The following is a 19,654-nucleotide window of genomic DNA, read 5'->3' on the forward strand; positions in this document are numbered from 1 at the left end:
GTCGGCGCGAACCAATGACGACAGAGGCAGACGCGTTTAAACAAAAAAAACTTATTAAGGAGGAGGAGCAGCAGAGGTTGATCACGTGGAACGTGAACCCTGCGTAGAGATTTAGAGCCGCGCGCCCGGTAGGCGGGTCTTTCATTTCAAGCAGCCAATGACCGATAAGGATACCTTACGGTGAATGGACTGGAAGGGGGTTGGCTATTGGAAGGCTGTTCGGGAAGCACGCTGTCCGCGCGCACTCTTCCTTTTTAACTCTTTAAGTGGCACACCGGTTAGTTTCTTCGTTCGCGGCCTTCCCCCCCCCACGGGCTGTTGTGCGCGTGCGCGTTACTGCGACGCTCCTTCTGCCTTTTTTTGCCTGTGCCGCCGAAGGTAAGTCGTCGCCTGGTTGCGGGCGCGTGAGGCGCCGGGCGCCTTCTTCGTGCCAGCCGTTGAAGGGAAGCCCAGTGAGCGGCGTGGGGAGGTGGCGGGCTGAGGGAATGGCCTTGTGGCGAGGAGAACGGTGTTTGTGTGTGGGGGTTCCTCCCTCGCCGTCCAGGGAGCTGGAAGAGCCGGGCCGGCCGAGACCGGCTTTTGAGGGCTTCAGGCGCCCCTTCTCCGGCCCTCTCCTCAGCCTCCTTGCCGCCTTTTCGACAAGGCCCAAGCGGGGGCTGGCCGAAACCCAGTTCCCCTCAGGAGGGGCGCGTCCCTTGGCTGGCTGGGGGAAGAAGGGAAAGGAAGAAAGAGGTTGAGCGCCGCCCGAATCCGTCTTTCTTCCAAGGAGCTCGAGGCGGCATAGGCGGCAACGGGATGGGGGTGTCCGTCCATGAGGTCTCATTCAGTCCCAATGGAGAAACTCCTGCTCGCTTTACTTCCGCATCGTGGTTTTTATCAAGGGGGCATCAAACGGATTCCCGAGGAAAGACGAGACGAGATTTCCCCCTGCTCTCCTTTTCATGGGTTTTAGAAAATAAGGGACAACCCCCTCCCCTTTTTTTCCACCCCGATTCTTTTCCCTATTACTGGTACGTGTCTCTGGGCAGCCCTGTGCCATCTGTAACGTTTGTCTAATTCCCAAGACAGCTAAAATATAAAAGCCTAGATCCAGTCCCTTGAATCAATTGTTGAATGGCGAGTCCCCACTTATGGAGATCGTGTTGGTTTAATAGGTCTGCTGTAGCAGGGGTTACCAAGTGGATTCAGCCCAATTAAGTTCCTCCTTTAAAAAAAAGAACAACTTTATTTTATATTTTAAAATAAGCAACATATAGCAAACTGATAGTGTTTTAACTGAATGTAGGAATATAATCTCGAAGGTTTTCACGGCCGGGATCTGATGGTTGTTGTAGGTTTTTCAGGCTGTTTGGCCGAAAAACCTTTGGAACACGACCAAACAGCCCAAAAAAACCTACAACAACCATGGATATAGGAACTTTGTATAATCACACAGAAAGTAACACTGTACATAATATAATTATCAATATTGTATTAGTTCAAGAGATTTTTCCATAAGGCCACTTGATTTCTCAGTTGCTGTGGTTCTGAAATGGTCATGTTTGTGTGGCTTATCAAAGGAAACCATATTTGATTAAGCCACCATGAGTGGTTTCTCATAATATTGTATAGCATATAAAGTACAGTAGGTCTTGGTTTAGGTTGTGTGTAATTTGGATGGCTGACATGTACTGGTCTGCCTTATTCACTCCTCCTTCCCAACAATAGAGAAACCTGAACTTGGGGCAATTTCCGACCTAGGGTGAGGAAATTGCCCCAAATTGGGCATAAGCATAGAACTCCCATTCATGGAAGGAAGATCCTGAATTCAGCCTAGTATTAGGACATACTGGCTGAAATCCTGTTGAGGTCAGCATAAAATGTAATTAAACCTGAGAAACTGTACAGGACATCACACCCAGGCACTGTACATCATGTAGTTTGATTGTACAATGAGTTGTCTGATTCACAATGCAACTGTTGTGCAGCTTGTCTGTGGAAGCCATTTGTGAATATCACATCTGCTTTTGCAGTTTTCTCTATTGCTTGCATAACTTACACAACAGAGATGGGGTCAGCCTGGCCTCTTGTGGGAGAGAGTTCCAAAGTCTGAGAGCAGCAACGGAGAAGGCTCTAACCTTTGTTTCCATGAAAAGTACCTGTGACAGAGGTAGCCTTGAGAGAAAGCTTTCTGAGCATCTTAACATCTGAGCAGGCTCATAAAAAGATACACAGTTCTTTCTTGTAGCCCCTGTCGCCTGCTGCTTTCCTTCCTTCTCCCTCTCTCCCTGACTGGGTTGAGATATATTGCATTAACCACAACATAGAATTTGTGTTTATTAAAAATAATGATATTTTACTCTTTTTTTTTACTAGCGGCAACACATGCCAAGGTCAAGGAAATTTATGTTTATATGCAGAATGTCTTGTAAAATCTGTTTGGGTAAAATACAGTGGAACCTTGACTTACGAATGTCCCTACCTACAAACATTTCAACTTCCGAACTGCACTGTTCGCAAAATTTTGCTTTGACTTGTGAATGGAGTTTCGATTTACGAATGTAAAGAAAAGTATTCTGTTTAAAAGATGTGCTCCTGGCCTTTTTTTAAGCTAAAAGGTGCTTGGTTTTGTTTAAAAGGTGCTTGGGTTAAAAGGTGTTCTGTTTAGAAGGTGTTCCCTCCCCCCCTCCTTTCCTGCCCTTTTTTTGACCTAAATTCATCTTAGGTCAAAAGAAGAAAAATTCTCCCCCTAGTGGCGGAGTATGGATTAACCAGCTTTGCATTAGTTCCTATGGGAATTAATGCTTCTAATTGCAAACACCACCTCTAGATAAGAACGAAAAACAGCCGGAATGGATTAAATGTTTCCAATGCATTCCTATGGAAAATTTTGCTTCGACTTACGAACATTTCAATGCACGAACACTGTTCCAATATGGATTAAGTTCATAAATTGAGGTTCCACTCTACTGTATTTGTGTTATATAGTTATGTAAAATCTGTAAAGTACCTGACTACTATAATTTATAATATGTGCTAGAACATATTTCATGCTATGGCTGATGAAGTTGATTTCACCACTGGAGATGCTGGTGCTTCTGCCACCTACCCAATGCAGTGTTCTGCACTCCGCAAGAATGGCTTTGTGGTGTTGAAGGGGCGCCCCTGCAAGATTGTGGAAATGTCTACTTCCAAAACTGGCAAGCACGGTCATGCAAAGGTATTCCTCTTTTCTCCCTCCATTACTCAAATGTTGCCTTTCTATGAGTGCTGTTTCATTAATGCTAAACGTAGGTGTTGGTTCCATTAGGTGTAGAGTCAGTCTTACATGATTTGGCACTGCTTGTACTTTCCTTGCATTGTAGTCCTGTTAGTCTGTTCTCATGCACTGTTTCTGTTTATGGTGTGTCCTTCTGCTTGAGGCAAATGCTCTAGTTTAGAACACCTCTCCCTCACCCTACTCTCCAAGGTAATGATGCTTCTCTGCTTAATTTCATCTCACCAAATTCATTCTGAGAAGGTGGTAACTCAGAAATAGGAGATTTGGATGAGGATTAGACATGGGGAATTCATCTTCATCTCCCAAGAAAGATGAAGATGAATCTTGTTGGCACAGGTGGCTGGCCCGATTAACACCCGCCCCAGAGCCCACCAGTCCACTTACCTCACGGCCCATATGTCCAGCATCATTGACAGTGTGCAGTTGTGGCAATATCCCAGGTAGTGCCGGCCCACCTCCCTGCTCGGATGGCTACTCTGTCAAGGGAGCAGGATGATGAGTCTCCCTGCTCAGCCACTGAGTGGCCATCTGAGCAAGGAGATGGGGCAGTGCCAGCTGGGCTACTGCTGTGATTGCGCACAGTCGATGATGCTGGCTGTGCAATAAGTGGACTGTTGGGTTCTGGGGGGGGGGGTGTTAACTGGGCCGGCCACTTGTGCTGGCGAGATTCATCTTCATCTCCCCTTAGAGACGAAGAAGAATCTCCCATGTCCAATGAGGACAGTTCACATTTCACTTCAAAAGTTGTGTCTTTGCACATTTATCTCATCTAGATAGGCAATGCAGTTTAGTTTTATGTTGCTGCCTAACTAAGTCTGACTCCAGATGCAGTACAATGCTGCCCCGCTTGATGCTTACCCCGCATGACGTCGAAATCGCTTAACGATGGCTTTTTTGCGACCACAAATTGATGGTTCCAGTGGGTTTTTTTCGCTTGACGTCGATTAGGAGCCTGCTTCGCGAACCTTTTTTTTTTTTTTTTGCTAAACGACGATTTTTTTCGGCTCCACAAAATGGCTTCCCTTCGTAAAATGGCTTCCCTCCCTTATCAAAATGGCTGCTTTCCGGACCACTGCTTCAGAAGACAGCGTTTTTAAACAGCTGATCGGCAGTTCTCTATGGGCAATCTGCTGGACGATGAGATATTTCCCCATTGTAACACATTGACCAGTTTTCAATGCATTCCAATGGGGTTATTTTTTCGCTTGACAACGGTTTTGCTTAACAGCGATTTTTCTGGAACAGATTATCATCGTCAAGCGGGGCACCACTGTATTCCTTTCAGTTCTTACGGCACCTTGGAGACTAAAAAGGTTTTATTTAACATACGTTTTCAATGTGTCTTTGTATATTGGCATAAGACTCTACATTGGTTTTTTTCTAACAGACTAAAATAGCCACCTTCTGAAAATGGTAATCAGTGGTAGACTAATTTTTACTATCAGTCTGGTCTTATGGACATGGTTGGTTTTTCACAGTAATTCTCTGCCACTGAAATTGTAACAATAGCATGTTTTACTGGAAGGCTTAAGATACATTTTATTAGTACTAATCTGGATTGGGTGAAATGGTTAAATAAAGTAAATTACTGTATTTTTCTGTGAATAAGACACCCTCATGTATAAAATGCCCCCCCCCTTTTCTAACCCAAAATTTCTTTCTTTTCAAACAGCTGCTTTTCTCTTTGCAAAAAGTGGAAGGGAAAGCAGGTTTTTTGCAAAGAAATGAGGGGAAAGCACTTCCCCCACAAAAAATTGAGGGGAAAGCGATTCCTCCCCCCTCCTTACTTCCATGTATAAAACAACCCTCAATTTTTCCTCTAATTATTTTAAGAAAAGGTGTCGTTTTATACATGGAAAAATACAGTATTACTTTTTCTTAATCCAGCACTTGCTCGAGTTTTAGTCTTCTAGTGGAAGTATGTTAACTGCTACTAATGACTCCCCCCAAATACAATTTAAACAAAAATAAAGTAACAGAACAGAGGTAAAATTTCCTTTTACATAATATTCTTGGCAAACTAAACATGTAACTAAATATTCCTCTAGGTCCACTTAGTCGGTATTGATGTGTTCACTGGTAAAAAATATGAAGATATCTGCCCTTCTACTCATAACATGGATGTGCCAAATATCAAGAGAAATGACTATCAAGTAAGTATAGAATTTGAGTGCCCATCTGGTTTAGGGAACCTAGACCATTTGATGTTTGACTCTAAAGCTCGATGACCATGGCCATTGGACATCCTGCTAGGGCTTATAGAAGTGCAGTTTACCAATATCTGGAAGGTTGCCAGCTACTACAATTGACAAGAAATCCTACCTAAATTGTGATCTTCAAATGTGGCCATTTTGCTAGTGTTAGGAGCCTCTTATTCAAAGTCTCATCTCAATGTTTGTTTTATTTAAACTCTGCCTTTCTTCCAAAAATGGGATTCAGGGCACCTAATGATAAAGAATTAATAAAAACAATTCCGATTCATTCATAAATCGTTGTTTAGTTGTGTCCGACTTTTGGACCAGAGCACTCCAGGCCCTGCTATCTTCCACTGACTCCCGGAGTTGGGTCAAATTCATGTTGGTTTACTCGATGACATTGTCCAACTATCTCATCCTCGGTCGTCCCCTTCTCCTCTTGCCTTTACACTTTCCTAACATCAAGGTCTTTTCCAAGGAGTCTTCTCTTCTCATGATATGGCCAAAGTATTGGAGCCTCAGCTTCAGGATCTGCATTCATAAATAGAACAGGCTAAAAGTAAACAAAATATATCAAAAGAAGAAAAATTCTCCTGTATCAAACCCTTTTCTGTAGCGATCCATCTTAAACTGCCAAAGGTCTGTCCAATACCTGCTGGTGGGAGGATAATAGGGCCAGGCTAGCCCCATTCAGTAAGACATTCTGTAGCTGGGGTGACTGAAAGACAAGAGTTCTTTAAAGATTTCAGAGCAAGGATATATATATAATTGCGGGTTTTTTAATTTCTATTCTGTTTCCTAAAAAAAACAATCCAAAGTGGTTGTATTGGAAATATTGTCCCTCAGGCCCAAATTGTATAAAGCTTTTTTTCTGTCAAAGTTGTTGCTTCAAATTTTCCTTAGAAGCAGATCATCAGCCAGTGAATTCCATTCCTCTGTCTCATTGCATCAAGTGTGTTGTGTGGGCTAATGGATTTATAATTATGCCAATGTAATATTTCAATATAAACTTGATCCTGAGCACTGTAGGATGAGGTGCTTGTGAGAAGGGAAACTAACAAAAACTATATCCAGGGGAAAAGTAAAATGGAATATGAGAAATATATTGGTGGAAGGGAGACACTGCCTACAAATTTAAAATATTCGTAAACGTGTATTGTTAAGCACTGTATTTATACATTCTGTCTGATTACAGTACTTTACTGTAAAACACTAAATGATTGTACATGGTCTGTTTGCAGTGACCAAAAGTCTTTGCGTAAATTATGCCATGATAATTTAAATAATATCAACTGTGGGTTCTGATAGCAATTTTTAGAGTATATATTTTAATTGCTTTATTTTTAGTGGGCGGCACATAAGATAGATAGATAGTGAGTGGGTGGGTGAGTGAGTGTGTGTGTGTGTGTGTGTGTGTGTGTGGATGATTGAAGCAGGAACTCTTTAGTTACCAGCAGTCTAAATAAAAACTGTCTTAAAAATTTTCTGCAGCTGATCTGTATACAGGATGGCTACCTCTCTTTGCTCACAGAAAGTGGTGAAGTTCGAGAGGATTTGAAGGTGCCAGAAGGTGAATTGGGCAAAGAAATAGAGGGAAAATACAACGCAGGTGAAGACTTCCAGGTAAAATTTTAGTGGATGGAATATGGTGACAATATTGGTTTTGTGCCGATTCAAGATATCTTGATAGGGTTTTCCATTGCTTTTCAGAATCATGTTATGAAACTTGCATTATCTTACAAAGCTTTTAAAATGAGGATTGATGAAGACAGGTGAAAGAAATATAAAGGGACTGTTTCAATGCAAGCCCTATTATCCTCTCTATGAAATGGGGATGTGTCCTTAGATTCTTTCATTCCTGTGTTCATCATATTCTGCAAGCAGCCAGGGGGAAATGAATAGCTGCATTCGTTTAATGTTTTGTAGCTTAGTCATAAGTTGCAGGTATATCTGGAAAAACTTTGGATACTGCTTCTCTACCTTACAGTTGCCCAAGAAGATGTGGACCTGGCCTCTCAAGGCTGTTCTTGTAACATCTGTTGTTAGAGAATAAGGATACCTGATGCAGTCTTAGACTACTGCTTTAAAAATTCAGTATTCAGATTGACTTAGAGTGGTAATGTTATGATATTTAGGTGCCACTGAAATGGCAATACTAAATTATTCAGATAAACAATTAGATCTGTGTTTTGCATTGGTTTTTAGCTTTGTAATACAGTATTACTAGGAAGTGCTATGTGGAATTCATGCTCCTATTATCTTAGACAGTAGGGTTTTTTTTTATTACAAGCTGCTTTTGCTGTTTTCTGTTTGCTGTTAAAGGAGGTTTAAAACAAATACTGGTTTCAGAATTCAAGTAGCTCTGAGCTACTGCCATAACCTAACAATATTGCTTCTTTCTCCTGTAGGTGTCCGTAATGTGTGCAATGAGTGAAGAATGTGCTGTGGCCATAAAGCCTTGCAAATAGGACCATCTAGACTTGAGCAGCTGCTTGGGTCCCAGCAATCACGGATCTTATATTTTAGTTCTGATTATCACCAAAGCTACAACCTTCACTAGCAACCTCGTGTCTTTGTTTGAAAATTAGCGCTGGACTAATGTTGCAAGCCATTTGGCGATACTAGAATTGCTGAAGCTCAAGTGCTGACAGGAATGGCAAGGCAGTCAAAACTGTCATTTTTAGATGGTGAGGTATTAAAAACTAGTATGCTTTGCTCAACTGAGGCTATATAGCAGTGCCAATACCAAGATAGAACTAAGTTTGGGTTTAAATAAGAATAGTGTGTAAGTACAACATTTTAAACAAATGAAAAGAACCATTTTATCTTAAATATGGTGTAATGTGGCTTGACTAACTTGCATATAGCCATTAAGTTAGGGGGAAGGGAACTCATGGAGTCAAAGTTTTGCCAGTATGATGACTATGTACAACAAAACTGTACATCTCTGCAGTCTTACTGGCGTACTCTTAATGTGTCACCATTTGCCTGTGATGCAAACATCCAGAATATTGGGTGCTTTCATACTCTGGTTAATAGTGCTCAAATTTCTGATGGGGAAAGGGTGGGTGGGAAATTCACTAGAGGCCTTTGATTTCAACATGGAGTCCAGCTATTCTTTAGTTTAAAAGAAGGGCATGCCTCAAGTGTTTCAGTGTTAAGTATACCTGTTGAGGATTTTATCTCTTTAGTTTTGTAGCACAAGTAGACCTTTATTTCTTTATCGAAATTTGAGCAAAAATGCACATGCTGGGAGTCCTTAGAGAGGCTAAATTTGAATGCTTTTCACTCTACTGGGTTTAGGCCATGAGTTGTTTTTGTAAAGAACTATAGCAGAGTGCTCTGTCAAATGCATAGAGTTACTCTGACTCAAAATCCTCTCATGCACGACTTTATTGTAGAGAACAGCTAAATGCCTAATCACTCATAGATGTACTGTCTGCATGATCTTCCACTTGTGAGCTCATACTTCTGCTTAATTAGCATTTGGGGGGACCTAATTACTTAAATTTGCCTTAAATGGTAGCAACTGAAAAACTTGAACTAGTTGACTGGTTTATTAAAATGCATAGTTCACTATTGGCAGTTCTTGTGGGTCAAAGAAGAGGGTTTCTTAGCTTCAGTTAGGAGTATGGTTGCCCATGGTCGATGACATTAGACTAAAGGTATAAATATACTCCCATAAGGGTCTTTCAGTAGGCTGTAGATTTAATTGAGCAGTATCTATGCAGAGAAAGGGCACAAAACAGATTGGTTTGGCAATAAACACTCTTGAACAAAGCACAGACTTGGTATAACGATAAATAACTACATGTTTCAAGATTCAGGTCTACTAGAAAGCTAAAGTATTTTAGCATATTATTAAGTTACCAGTTGTGTGAGTGTTGCTGTATAGTTGATTGTCAGTATTCATGGTAGGGATGGGAGAACCAAATATGAAACATAGACTCTTTATCTAGTATTTTTAGTCATGGCCAAATGTTTTATAGCAGCTATTCACTGTGCCTAAGCAGTTCAGATAATTACTGTTGTCCCACTATCTGAAGCAATCTAGTAACATCTTACTGCTTGTGTAAGATGTATGTAATTTGAATGCATTGGGGTAACTGGTTTATGGAAATAAAGGGATTCTGTATTCCTTCAACTCCACCCTTTTTGGGAAAGGTGAAATCTTAATTTTATCTTGACCTTTAACAGCTTGGATCTACAAGATATCAAGGCTAGATGGGAAAGGTAGCATCTGCTAGGTAGGTCATATATAGGACGCCATTTGGTATACAGCTGTGCAATCTCATTATTTTATCATTAAAACTACAGTATTTACAATAAGACAACAAGAAAGCCATTTCACTTTGTAGAGGGCAGTCTGCTACGAATCCACTGGGTTTACAATAAACTTTGCTAATAAAAGACAAATGCTGTATCTTTCAGGTTCTTTAAGCTATTTCAGGGTAATCATGTTTCTCTAAATCCACTTTTCAAACACTTTCATTGTTGGGGGGAACAAATTACATTTAGTTTACAGGAACAGACTCAAACTTTTTGAACAAACTGTAGACTAAAATGAAGGATAAACTGCTTTATCCTGCTCTTATTATGTAATGGTGCAAGATTTATTTTGGGTCCATGGATGTTTTTGTTCAGTGTGCTGTAGGTTTTTTTTGTCTCAAATGTTAGAAATTTCTATTTTAAACACAAATATACCTGTTGATGTATTGTCTTGTGTCTTTGTGTTCAACAAAACCACTGCTAGTTGAGCCATGACTTGAATATACTCTTCTCAGGGCTGCTCTTGTGAAGAATTAAAAGAGCTTGAGTTGATTATTTTAACAAAGCTGCTTGAAAGTCTTACAGGGTTTTGTATTCCATGGATTTATAGCATGCCTACGATGCAAGTAGAATTCTAGTATATTTGAATGTTAGTCTAAAGCAGTCAAACATTTTAACCAAGCTGCTTTTGTGACTAGTTGACATAATTTGACTGCAGTAAGCTTTAAATATTGGATCATCATGTATCTGAGGACTTTAATAAAACAAGCTGTGCATAAATGTTCCTTTCTGTGTAAAGTACAAGACTGTCAAACGTTATAATGAACCTGTTTCAACAGAATAATCCATAGACTGATCTCTGTGGCTTTTTACTTACATTGTGATATCTAGGCTTTGTAGGACTCTGAATTCTCATCAGTGACTGTTCCATTGAAAACTGGACATGTTACTGTAAACAAACAAGGAACAGATTTTTGTATTTGTCACATGTGGATGTTCAGATACGTATGCAATTTACCTACTGGCTAGTAAATGGGTGCACTGCTCATTGAGTGACCTTGACTTTAAAAGAAAAACTTGAAAGGTTTGTACTTTTTTGCATTTCTGTAACAGTAAGGTATTCATGTGTTATAAGAGTTCTTGGCTTTTAACTTTTATTGAAATGTTGAGTTATGATCTGGGATATGGTAATGAGAATAAAGTCTAAAGGCAACTTGTCTTGCTTTCTCTGCTACCAGCTGTCATTTTTCTGCTACCAGCTGTGCCTGGTCCTACAAATGTACACTAGTGCCAAATGTATACTAGTACTCCATATGTACCAAAAGGTTGCCACAGTAGTTCTCATTTAACTAGCACACAAGCAAATATCTTCCTTGTCTTTTCACAAAATAATACTAAACGGCATTATGTAGGTGTAGAGAAAGTGATTGATCATACACACTTGTCAGATAAGAGCTTTTTTTAAAAAAGGACTCAAAACAGATTTTTCTTCACAACTTTCTGCCTGCTGTGTTGAAGAATAATTGGTGTCGAAACCTGTGCAGCTCTTACAGACTTGTTACCTGAATATACTGAAAATGAGGGCCTGTGTCACATATCTGCCGCTAGTAAAAAAAAAAAGAGTAAAATATCATTATTTTTAATAAACACAAATTCTATGTTGTGGTTAATGCAATATATCTCAACCCAGTCAGGGAGAGAGGGAGAAGGAAGGAAAGCAGCAGGCGACTAACCCATTCTGGCCCGTAAAAGCTTACACAACAGTGGTTTTGTTATCTTTGGTTATCACAATAGCACACTAATTGAGAATGATTTTTGGTATCAATGAGGTTGAAAAAGATACTACTGTATGTATATAGTAATAATTTCTGATCTTCTCCATTCTGTCAGTATTCAGAGTGATTTCCAATAATACCATAAACTATAAGATGCTGTTCTGTATCAAAAAGTAAAATGGGGAACTTTACAACCCAGAGACTGATAAAAATTTAGTGTAACAGTGCGGCTTTTATTAACTCCAAAGACTGCTAACCTCCCGGTGAGATCCCAAGTTGTAGCACAGCTGTATAAAAGACTCCCTTGGGTGATAAAAGACATAATAGAACTTTAGATGAAGCACATGAGCATTGGGCTGGTTCATATAGGTCAAGGCAATTTTTCCAGTGTTCATTAATTGTGTTTCTCTTCTACCAGACTTTGGATGTCATTATTTGGCTATTTTGACTTTGGATGTGGCAGTTCCCAATGTGATACATTCAAACCAGCCTCCAAGGTTTCCAATAAGTTCCTTCCCACACTATTTTTCCTGTTTTAACTTGAATTATCAACTGTAACAATCTTAATTTTTCTCATTACATGCCTGAGGAATTCTAGTTTTCTGCATTATGCATTCTATTATTTTGTCATATTCTCAATCCAAGAATTCAACAATTTTTTGATGGATTATTGTAATTCGTCAGACGATTTAACACAACATGGCACAAATAGATTTTAAAAACCTTTTTATCTCACTGTGTCAATCAGTTTATCAAGCAAGGTATTGGCACTGAAGTTTTATTTTATTAATATGCAATTTTCTTTTTGCATTTCTATTCATCCTGGCTCTACAGATTTCAGTCATGCACCCTTTAGAGTTTCTCTTATACTAGGATTCAACAAGACTTTATGTGCCCACACATGCTTTAATAAAGCACATCAATAGCAGGATACCCTTCGTCAAGAGTTAAAATGATTTATATGCTGGTTCTTTTTGGATTCTTTTTCTTCATCCCTCATGCATATAAATATACTATACTGTATACAAACAAGTCTGTGCACCATGCAATAAAATTGCTCCAAACGTTTTGGATTTTAAGACTACTGATTCTGGTACATGAAACAGACTAATGTGCTATCAACCTTAAATTGGTAAGAATTGCAACTGGCCCTGCCCTACACCCGCTGTGGTAGTGTTCCTACCAAATTGGTAGTTGGCATCCAGGCATGAAAAAGTTCTCAGCCTGTGATTTAAAGGCACAGTAAACCTACCTAAACATTCTATTCGAATTAGAGAGGCAACACAAAGCTACTGTCCTTGGATTTTAATTGATAGAACAAACCTTTATTTTGGTGCATCTTCTGTCTCCTGAAGGTATTTGTTTTTGTCTGACCTTTTGGCAGTCCCCTGTCTCTTCACTATATTTTAAAAACACATTCTTCTTCACTTCAGTTGTCCTACACATGGAGGAATTGGAAGAGGAAGAAAGAAATCTTTTTTTTAAGGTACAGAAAACCATTGAAACCAAAGCAGACGTTGTGTGGCTATCGGGCTTCAAATATAAGAAGCTCCAGCTATTATGAGCAACAATAGTCAGCAGTTCGTGTAGTTACAACCTTGGATGCCTGTGAACCCAAAATTGGGAACCACTTAGATAGACTAAGAGACACGTTTGTTATTGTGCCATCAAGTCATTTCTGACTTAAAGCAACCATAAAAGAATTGTAAAGGCATGGCAGATGTTGAAGACATAGTTTGCTATTGCTGCCCCAAGGACTTTCCATGTTTGAATGGGAATTTGAACCCAGGACTCCTCCATCTTAATCTGACGGTCTACTATGATATCCTGGCTCGCATTTTTAAGATCACACGTTGATTATTAGATTGCAGTTGCTTAGGTTTACGGCCAGTTCCACCTTTATTTTTTAGGCCAATCAAAAGATTTTAAAAAGCATGTAGAGGGACACAGAATTGAGAGGCTACTCTTCATCTGGCAGATATAGAAAGTAAGCATGATGGGGGGAGAAAGTGGCGGTTGTGGGAGAAACTGAGTGTTCATATCCTTGTTCTCTGCCTGTTGTTTCAGAAATGAATTGACTCCCTAAAGGAAGCCACAGCCTTGGTTTGATAAGAGCTGAGCAAGGCAATCTTCTCAGCAGCAGTTTGAACACTGGAGGTTTCTTCGCATGCCTAAGAAAACTGGCAGGAAATAGTAACGGAAATCCGGATCGCGCGTAACTCTTTCCATTTCCTAGCTCTATCTTTGCTTCCTCCGTTTCACGCTGTACGTAACGCGTCACAGCTGGAGCGGTATAAAAGGAGGGCCGCGAAGTGGTTTCTGTCTTTCGCGAGGCCACGCTATCATGGCGCCGGTGAGTTCTTTTGCTTGCGGGGAACGTGTGGCCGAAAGCGGACGGTCCTGGGAATTCAACTTACTCTTTTCGGCCAAAAGTTTGGCTACAGTGGTTCTCTATAAAGCTGCGTCGCCTAGAAATCGGGGTGGCCTTTTCGGAGCCAGCCTCTCCCTCACTTCTCTTCGGAGGAAGCCCCATTGATTTCTCAGGGCTTTAATTCTTAGGAATTTCTGATCGAGCTAAATTCTTTGTTTTTGAAGGAATTTGTGTATTGGGTTCCTGGGTTTTATCCGTGTACCGCTAAGGTAGGCTGAGCTTTCAGATCACGGCTGAAATGTTAGGGTAGGGAGTTTTGGAGGTGGGTCTCCCCGGAGGAAGGATCACATATATAGCCATTTAGGAAATAATATAGCCTCCTAGTAGTTGGTACATTGAACACACACAAGGGTCCTTTCCTGGCTTTTCAGTAGGGCTGACAAGACCATAAACCCCAAAAAGCTTCCTGGTGCAGTGGTTAAACTGCAGTACTTCAGTCAAGACTCAGCTCATGACTTGAGTTTCATCCGAACCGGTTCAGGTAACAGGCTCAAGGTTGACTTAGCCTTCTGAGGTTGGTAAAATGAGTACCTACTCCTGTTCTCTGAAGATGCCAGCCACAGAGACTGGCGAAACATTAGGAAGAATAACCTTCAGAACATGGCCAAAGAGCCTGAAAAACCCACAACAACCATTAGATCCCAGCTGTGAAAGCCTTTGTGAATACGTAAAACATGTTAGTTTTTTTAATGCCACAGCATTCTTCATAGAATCATGTAATAACAGTTGGAAGGGACATATTAGTCTGCGGAACTCCTTGCCACAGGATGTAGTGTTGCCGTCTGACTTAGAAACCTTTAAAATGGGATTGGACAGAACTCTGGAGGAAAAGTCCATTGCAGGTTACAAGCCATGATGGGGATGTATAATATCCAGGCTTAAAAGGAAGGTACTCCAAAATGCCAGATGCAGGGGAGGGGTATCAGGAGACAGGTATCTGGCTGTCTTGTGTGCTCCCAGAGCTATCTGGTGCCAAGGCCACTGTGAGATACAGGAATCAGGACTAGATCCAACAGGGCTGTTCTTATGGCACATAAAGCCATTGAGTCCAACCCCCTCCTCAAGTGCAGAAATCCAAGTTAAAGTATTTCAGACAGAATGTTTCTAACAGTGGAGCTCATGATCTTCTGAAATAGTTGGTTCCATTTCCTTGTTTTGTAGCAACAGGTCAACAGGACTGCTCCTTCACAGGTATAGTTACAAGGAAAATTTTGTTTGTTTGGACAGATGATCATATACTTATTTGCTACATTTTTGGCTCTATTAAGCTTGAGATAATATTTATGGCTCTCTTAATCCTCACAATAACCCTGTGAGTTAAGTCTGTCTGAGAGAGAATGAGTGAACCACATCGACATGTCTCAGGCTGATATGTCATCCATCAGACAAGAATGAGTAGACAGATTCCTTGGTACATGTTTGTATTATGTTTGCAAGGTTGTTTCTTCTGCTTTGTATTGCTTTTTTCTGTCTCTTCAACCCATTTTGACAGACCATTGTAAATCCCTCCAATGTAATTTGCATGCCTGTAGCAAGGGAACTGGTGGCTGTCATCTTGGTTAGCACAGGGATACAGTGAACCACTTTGCCAAAGCAGAAGTGGGGAGCATGAAGCTTTCCTAGTGATGAATTGTGAGACCCATCATCCCTAAGAATTCTCAGGGCTGGCTAGGGCTACTATTAGTGTCTGCTCAACAGTGTCTGGAAGGCTACATATTCTTCACCCTTATGGAATAAGAAGATGCCTCTCAAATCCCAAATTGATCTCAACCACTTAATACTAGTACTCTGGAAGGTTTCCTGTCTTTATTGGATCTGGCTAAGTCCTGAGCTGTTTTAATTCAAGGAAAGACTCCTGTGAGTGGTATAGGGCTATGCATACTTGACATGGTTGATCAAATTCCCAACCTCTGCAACCACATGCCTCGATCACTGAAGTACAGGGGCTGGACTCCAGCCATAGGGTCCCTTATAGTTCTGCACTTCTAAGATGATAATTATGATAATCATAATCTGTCCTAATCAGCTGCTTTGTGTTTCCAAACTCGCTTTGTTATTTAGTACTGTGGCAACAATAGTGGTAAGTTAGCATTTTTCATGTCTGATTGGCAGTACTGTACTCAGGTGGACCAGTTATTTCACTCAACACAAGTCAGTTTTGTACTATGAAAGCAAAATTAGTGATAATTATGTGTGGAGTGTGCTGTAGTGGAAGTAGGGAAAGGGTCTTGATAGTGGGCATCTGGTGTTCAATTTCTGTGTTTTACATGATGTAGGTGGTAGTTTTTTAAAATAAAACTTACAACAAGCTCAGTTGAATGGAGAATCCATAAGTGTTTGCAGTTGTTCTGAATATCTAGGCTCAATTGTCCTTAAATGAAGATCACAAATATATTTGGTTTTCTTTCAGCAAAAAGACAAGAAGCTAAAAAAGTCAGCTTGTAAATACAGCCTTGATCTCACCCATCCTGTAGAAGATGGAATCTTTGATTCAGGAAATTTTGTAAGTACTTTTGTCATTTATTGTTCTCTGATCTGGTTATAATGATGAAAATGGCAGTATGTACTGAACTTTGACACAGATGACACATTTTAATCCTTCAGGTTTCTTTTAATAGGAAGAAAATATTTGTGAGTTTTTAATTAAATGTTATGTTATTTAACCAAACTAACCTATGAATAGGACCAAAATTGTAAATTCTTGACTCATTAACTCAGTCTAGCCTCTACTTTTGTAATTAACCTTATTTTATTAATAAAATAAGAGAGAATAAGGTTACTGATTCCTAGGCTACTGATTCTCCTACATTGGCCAGATTCATTCCCTACCAAATGACTGCATAGTTCCTTAATGTTTTCTTTACATCAAGGGCTGGTTAGAATCCTTTTGGTTTTAATGTTCACAAGCAAAATGTGGAAATCACAACAGTTAACTAAACAGTTAACTAAAGCAAATCAAGTTGCAAGGTCCTGTGATGAGAGGTGTGAGCAGGACTTTGTTAACTTGCTACTGTAACTACCATGTTTTTGCTTTTGCATGCATAAAAAACCAACAGGATTTTGACCTATGTATTGAGATTTACAGTAGGATCAACATTTTATTGACAAGAATATTGTGTCTTGCTCAGCTACAATTTCTTGTTCTGTTTGCATGATTTCATTACTTTCTGTCACTGTAATAACAAGGATTATCTGGCTAGGGTCCCTTCCCTAGTTCCATAGCTAGGGCAACATTCCCTAGTGTTGCATTTTTGTATTTTGTTGGATTAGGAACAATTCCTGAAAGAAAAAGTTAAAGTCAATGGAAAAACAGGAAACCTGGGAAATATAGTTCACATTGAACGTTTTAAGAACAAGATCACCGTGTCATCTGAAAGACAATTCTCAAAACGGTATGTGTGTTTTCTTTCATACAGTACTCTTTTTGATTTGTTTTTAGCTTCATTCTAAAGATGTACAGTAGGATGAGCAATAATAATTGAAATGTTTCAGAAATACTTTGGATCTGATGTTGGCTTTGCATTAGTGAAAAGTGCCATCTTCTGGTCTACTTAAGCCTGCATCACTTATGAATGATTCATCTGAAGTTGCAGGACTATGTGGGAAAGAATGGGATATGGCACAGAATATCAAGGAAAGGTGCTAAGGGGAGCCTTTAGCTCTCCAGGTTGTGTTAAGAGTGCTGCTCCCATTGAGCACTGGCTGTGCTGGATGGGGCTAATGGGAGTTAGAGTCCAAAACTATCTGATGGGTTCACAGCTTGCCTACTCTTTTGCTAAGGGAAGGCCATTCCCCAAATGCTACTGGGTAGTAGTGAGGCATTTTGATTATGCAGTGTTGCTAAGATTGATGTATCTCTGTGTTTTGAATAATGTTTTTGTCTTACTTGGCATTCCACTGACTGTTCTCAGTTCCATTCAGGAGTGGATCAGCCTTTCTAAAAGGATAAGAAGATAGGTGGTGCTTTTATGTGTTACGATGGCGAAGCAATTTGGTGTTATCCTAAGCAGTTTGACTTGTTTAAAGGAAAATTAACTGATATCACCTGTATATATGTTTAGGATTGGGATTTTAAATAGTTTTCCTATTACACTTTGGCCATACGTGGCCTAGTTTTCACCAACTCTGATGATTAAGTATGTCTTTTATAGTACCTTATAAATAATTATCACATATGTTGACAGTGTTCATATAGTGGTTGTGAGCTAAATTCAGTTCTTAGTCCTAGCTGAAAGAGACTTACAGTGGTGCCTCGCTTAACGATGATAATCCGTTCCAGGAAAATCGCCGTTAAGCGAAAACATCATAAAGCGAAATAAAAAAACCCATTGAAACGCATTGAAACCTGTTCAATGCGTTCCAATGGGGTAAAAACTCACAGTCCAGCGAAGATCCTCCATACGGTGGCCATTTTCGCTGCCTGTATAGTGAGGAATCCGTCCCTAAACACAGCGGGGAGCCATTTTAATTACCCAATGGCCATTTTGAAACTGCCGATCAGCTGTTAGAAAAACGTCATTTTGCGAAGAATCGGTTCCTGAAGCAGGGAACTGATCATTGCAAAGCAAAATTCCTCCATTTAGACCATCATTTTGCTATGGCAAAAAGATTGTCGTAAAGCGGATTCATTGTAATGCAGGGCAATCAAAGCGAGGCACCACTGTACTAAGTCAGCATGTATGTATAGACTTTTCATCCAGTGGTCTGCACTAGTTGGAACTAAGATTGGATTTCACCCATAGGAATCCAGAGTACTTCATATCATTAATTATAGTTCTTACGACTTTTATCAAGATAAGTCTGATTTATCCCAGTGTAGCAATTCGGGATGCAAGATCATAATGGCTTGCCTAAGCACTTTGGGGTTCACAATTGAGTTTCATAGCTACTCTGGTAGCCTAGCTTTGCATAAGAGTTAGTGATTCAGTAGATAGTCACTGAGGATTTTAGAGTCATCTCAGACTGCTGTCTTGTATCTTTATAAAAAGCTTCAGCTCTGATGACATTATGTGCATAAATTATTTGGCTTTGTGTATTAAAGGTATCTGAAGTATCTCACTAAGAAGTACCTGAAGAAAAACAACCTTCGTGACTGGCTGCGTGTGGTTGCATCTGACAAGGAAACCTATGAACTTCGATATTTCCAGATCAGCCATGATGATGAAGACTCTGAAGCTGAGGACTAAGATGTGCTTTTATGTAGAGTGTTATGTTCCTTGACTACCGGAGTGTACAGATGAACATCTATAGAATATATTAACTTATTATCAACTAAAGAACTTGTATACTCTATAAAATCTCCGATTGCTGTGGGCAGCTGAGATTTTTTGCTTCAAGGCTTCATTAAAAGTATGTCCTGATAGACTGCAATCTGTCATTGACTTGTGAAATGACATTTCATTGAGCGTATCTTTATATACAGATACTTCTCAGTAATATATTAATGTTTAGTGTGCATATCTTGTCACGTGTAGTCAATCAGTTCTCAGTAGAACTGACCAGGCATGTTAGTTTTTAAAGAAGGATTTGTCCCGATATTTGTTGTAAAACTAAATGTGTGCTGTACATGAATAACCTTGCTGTTAAAAACAGGTTCAATTGGCAATAGCTGGCTTTTCTGGTTAGAAATTAATCAGAAGAGAATCATACTTTCAATTCTACCTTTTGTGTTGTAGCAAAATCTTTATGTGAGTGGATAATGCCTTCTGTCCCCAGACTTAGGAAT

At 39.9% G+C, this 19,654-nt stretch overlaps 2 protein-coding genes across 4 annotated transcripts; both read left to right on the forward strand.

Moving 5' to 3' along the window:
* The first annotated feature begins 241 nt into the window (after positions 1-241).
* EIF5A2 (eukaryotic translation initiation factor 5A2) lies at positions 242-10,931 on the forward strand. 2 transcript variants are annotated; one of them, XM_020793806.3, is made up of 5 exons: positions 242-378; positions 3,020-3,199; positions 5,308-5,412; positions 6,946-7,077; positions 7,863-10,931. In XM_020793806.3, the coding sequence occupies exons 2-5, from the start codon at positions 3,035-3,037 to the stop codon at positions 7,920-7,922; spliced, it is 462 nt and encodes a 153-aa protein (XP_020649465.1). In that variant the 5' UTR covers positions 242-378; positions 3,020-3,034; the 3' UTR covers positions 7,923-10,931. The 2 variants fall into 2 exon arrangements, with proteins under 2 accessions (XP_020649465.1, XP_020649466.1); XM_020793807.3 differs by lacking the exon at positions 242-378 and adding an exon at positions 833-1,010.
* A 2,812-nt stretch (positions 10,932-13,743) lies between these two features.
* On the forward strand, positions 13,744-19,299 carry RPL22L1 (ribosomal protein L22 like 1). Of its 2 annotated transcripts, none has more exons than XM_020793791.3 (4): positions 13,744-13,851; positions 16,340-16,432; positions 17,200-17,321; positions 18,971-19,299. In XM_020793791.3, exons 1-4 carry the CDS (start codon positions 13,843-13,845, stop codon positions 19,113-19,115), a joined length of 369 nt encoding a protein of 122 aa, XP_020649450.3. In that variant the 5' UTR covers positions 13,744-13,842; the 3' UTR covers positions 19,116-19,299. The 2 variants fall into 2 exon arrangements, with proteins under 2 accessions (XP_020649450.3, XP_078245786.1); XM_078389660.1 differs by lacking the exon at positions 13,744-13,851 and adding an exon at positions 14,417-14,605.
* Positions 19,300-19,654: the final 355 nt, after the last annotated feature.

This window comes from Pogona vitticeps, chromosome 3 (assembly GCF_051106095.1).
Source record: "Pogona vitticeps strain Pit_001003342236 chromosome 3, PviZW2.1, whole genome shotgun sequence".
NCBI classification, from domain to species: domain Eukaryota; kingdom Metazoa; phylum Chordata; class Lepidosauria; order Squamata; family Agamidae; genus Pogona; species Pogona vitticeps.

Coding starts and splice junctions, on each gene's coding strand:
- EIF5A2 (XM_020793806.3), top strand. CDS start 3,035: ATGGCTGATGAAGTTGATTTCACCACTGGAGATGCTGGTGCTTCTGCC. Junction 3,200..5,307: donor GCAAGCACGGTCATGCAAAG/GTATTCCTCTTT, acceptor ATATTCCTCTAG/GTCCACTTAGTCGGTATTGA. Junction 5,413..6,945: donor TCAAGAGAAATGACTATCAA/GTAAGTATAGAA, acceptor AATTTTCTGCAG/CTGATCTGTATACAGGATGG.
- RPL22L1 (XM_078389660.1), top strand. CDS start 14,453: ATGAGTACCTACTCCTGTTCTCTGAAGATGCCAGCCACAGAGACTGGC. Junction 14,606..16,339: donor TTTGTGAATACGTAAAACAT/GTTAGTTTTTTT, acceptor GTTTTCTTTCAG/CAAAAAGACAAGAAGCTAAA. Junction 17,322..18,970: donor GAAAGACAATTCTCAAAACG/GTATGTGTGTTT, acceptor TGTGTATTAAAG/GTATCTGAAGTATCTCACTA.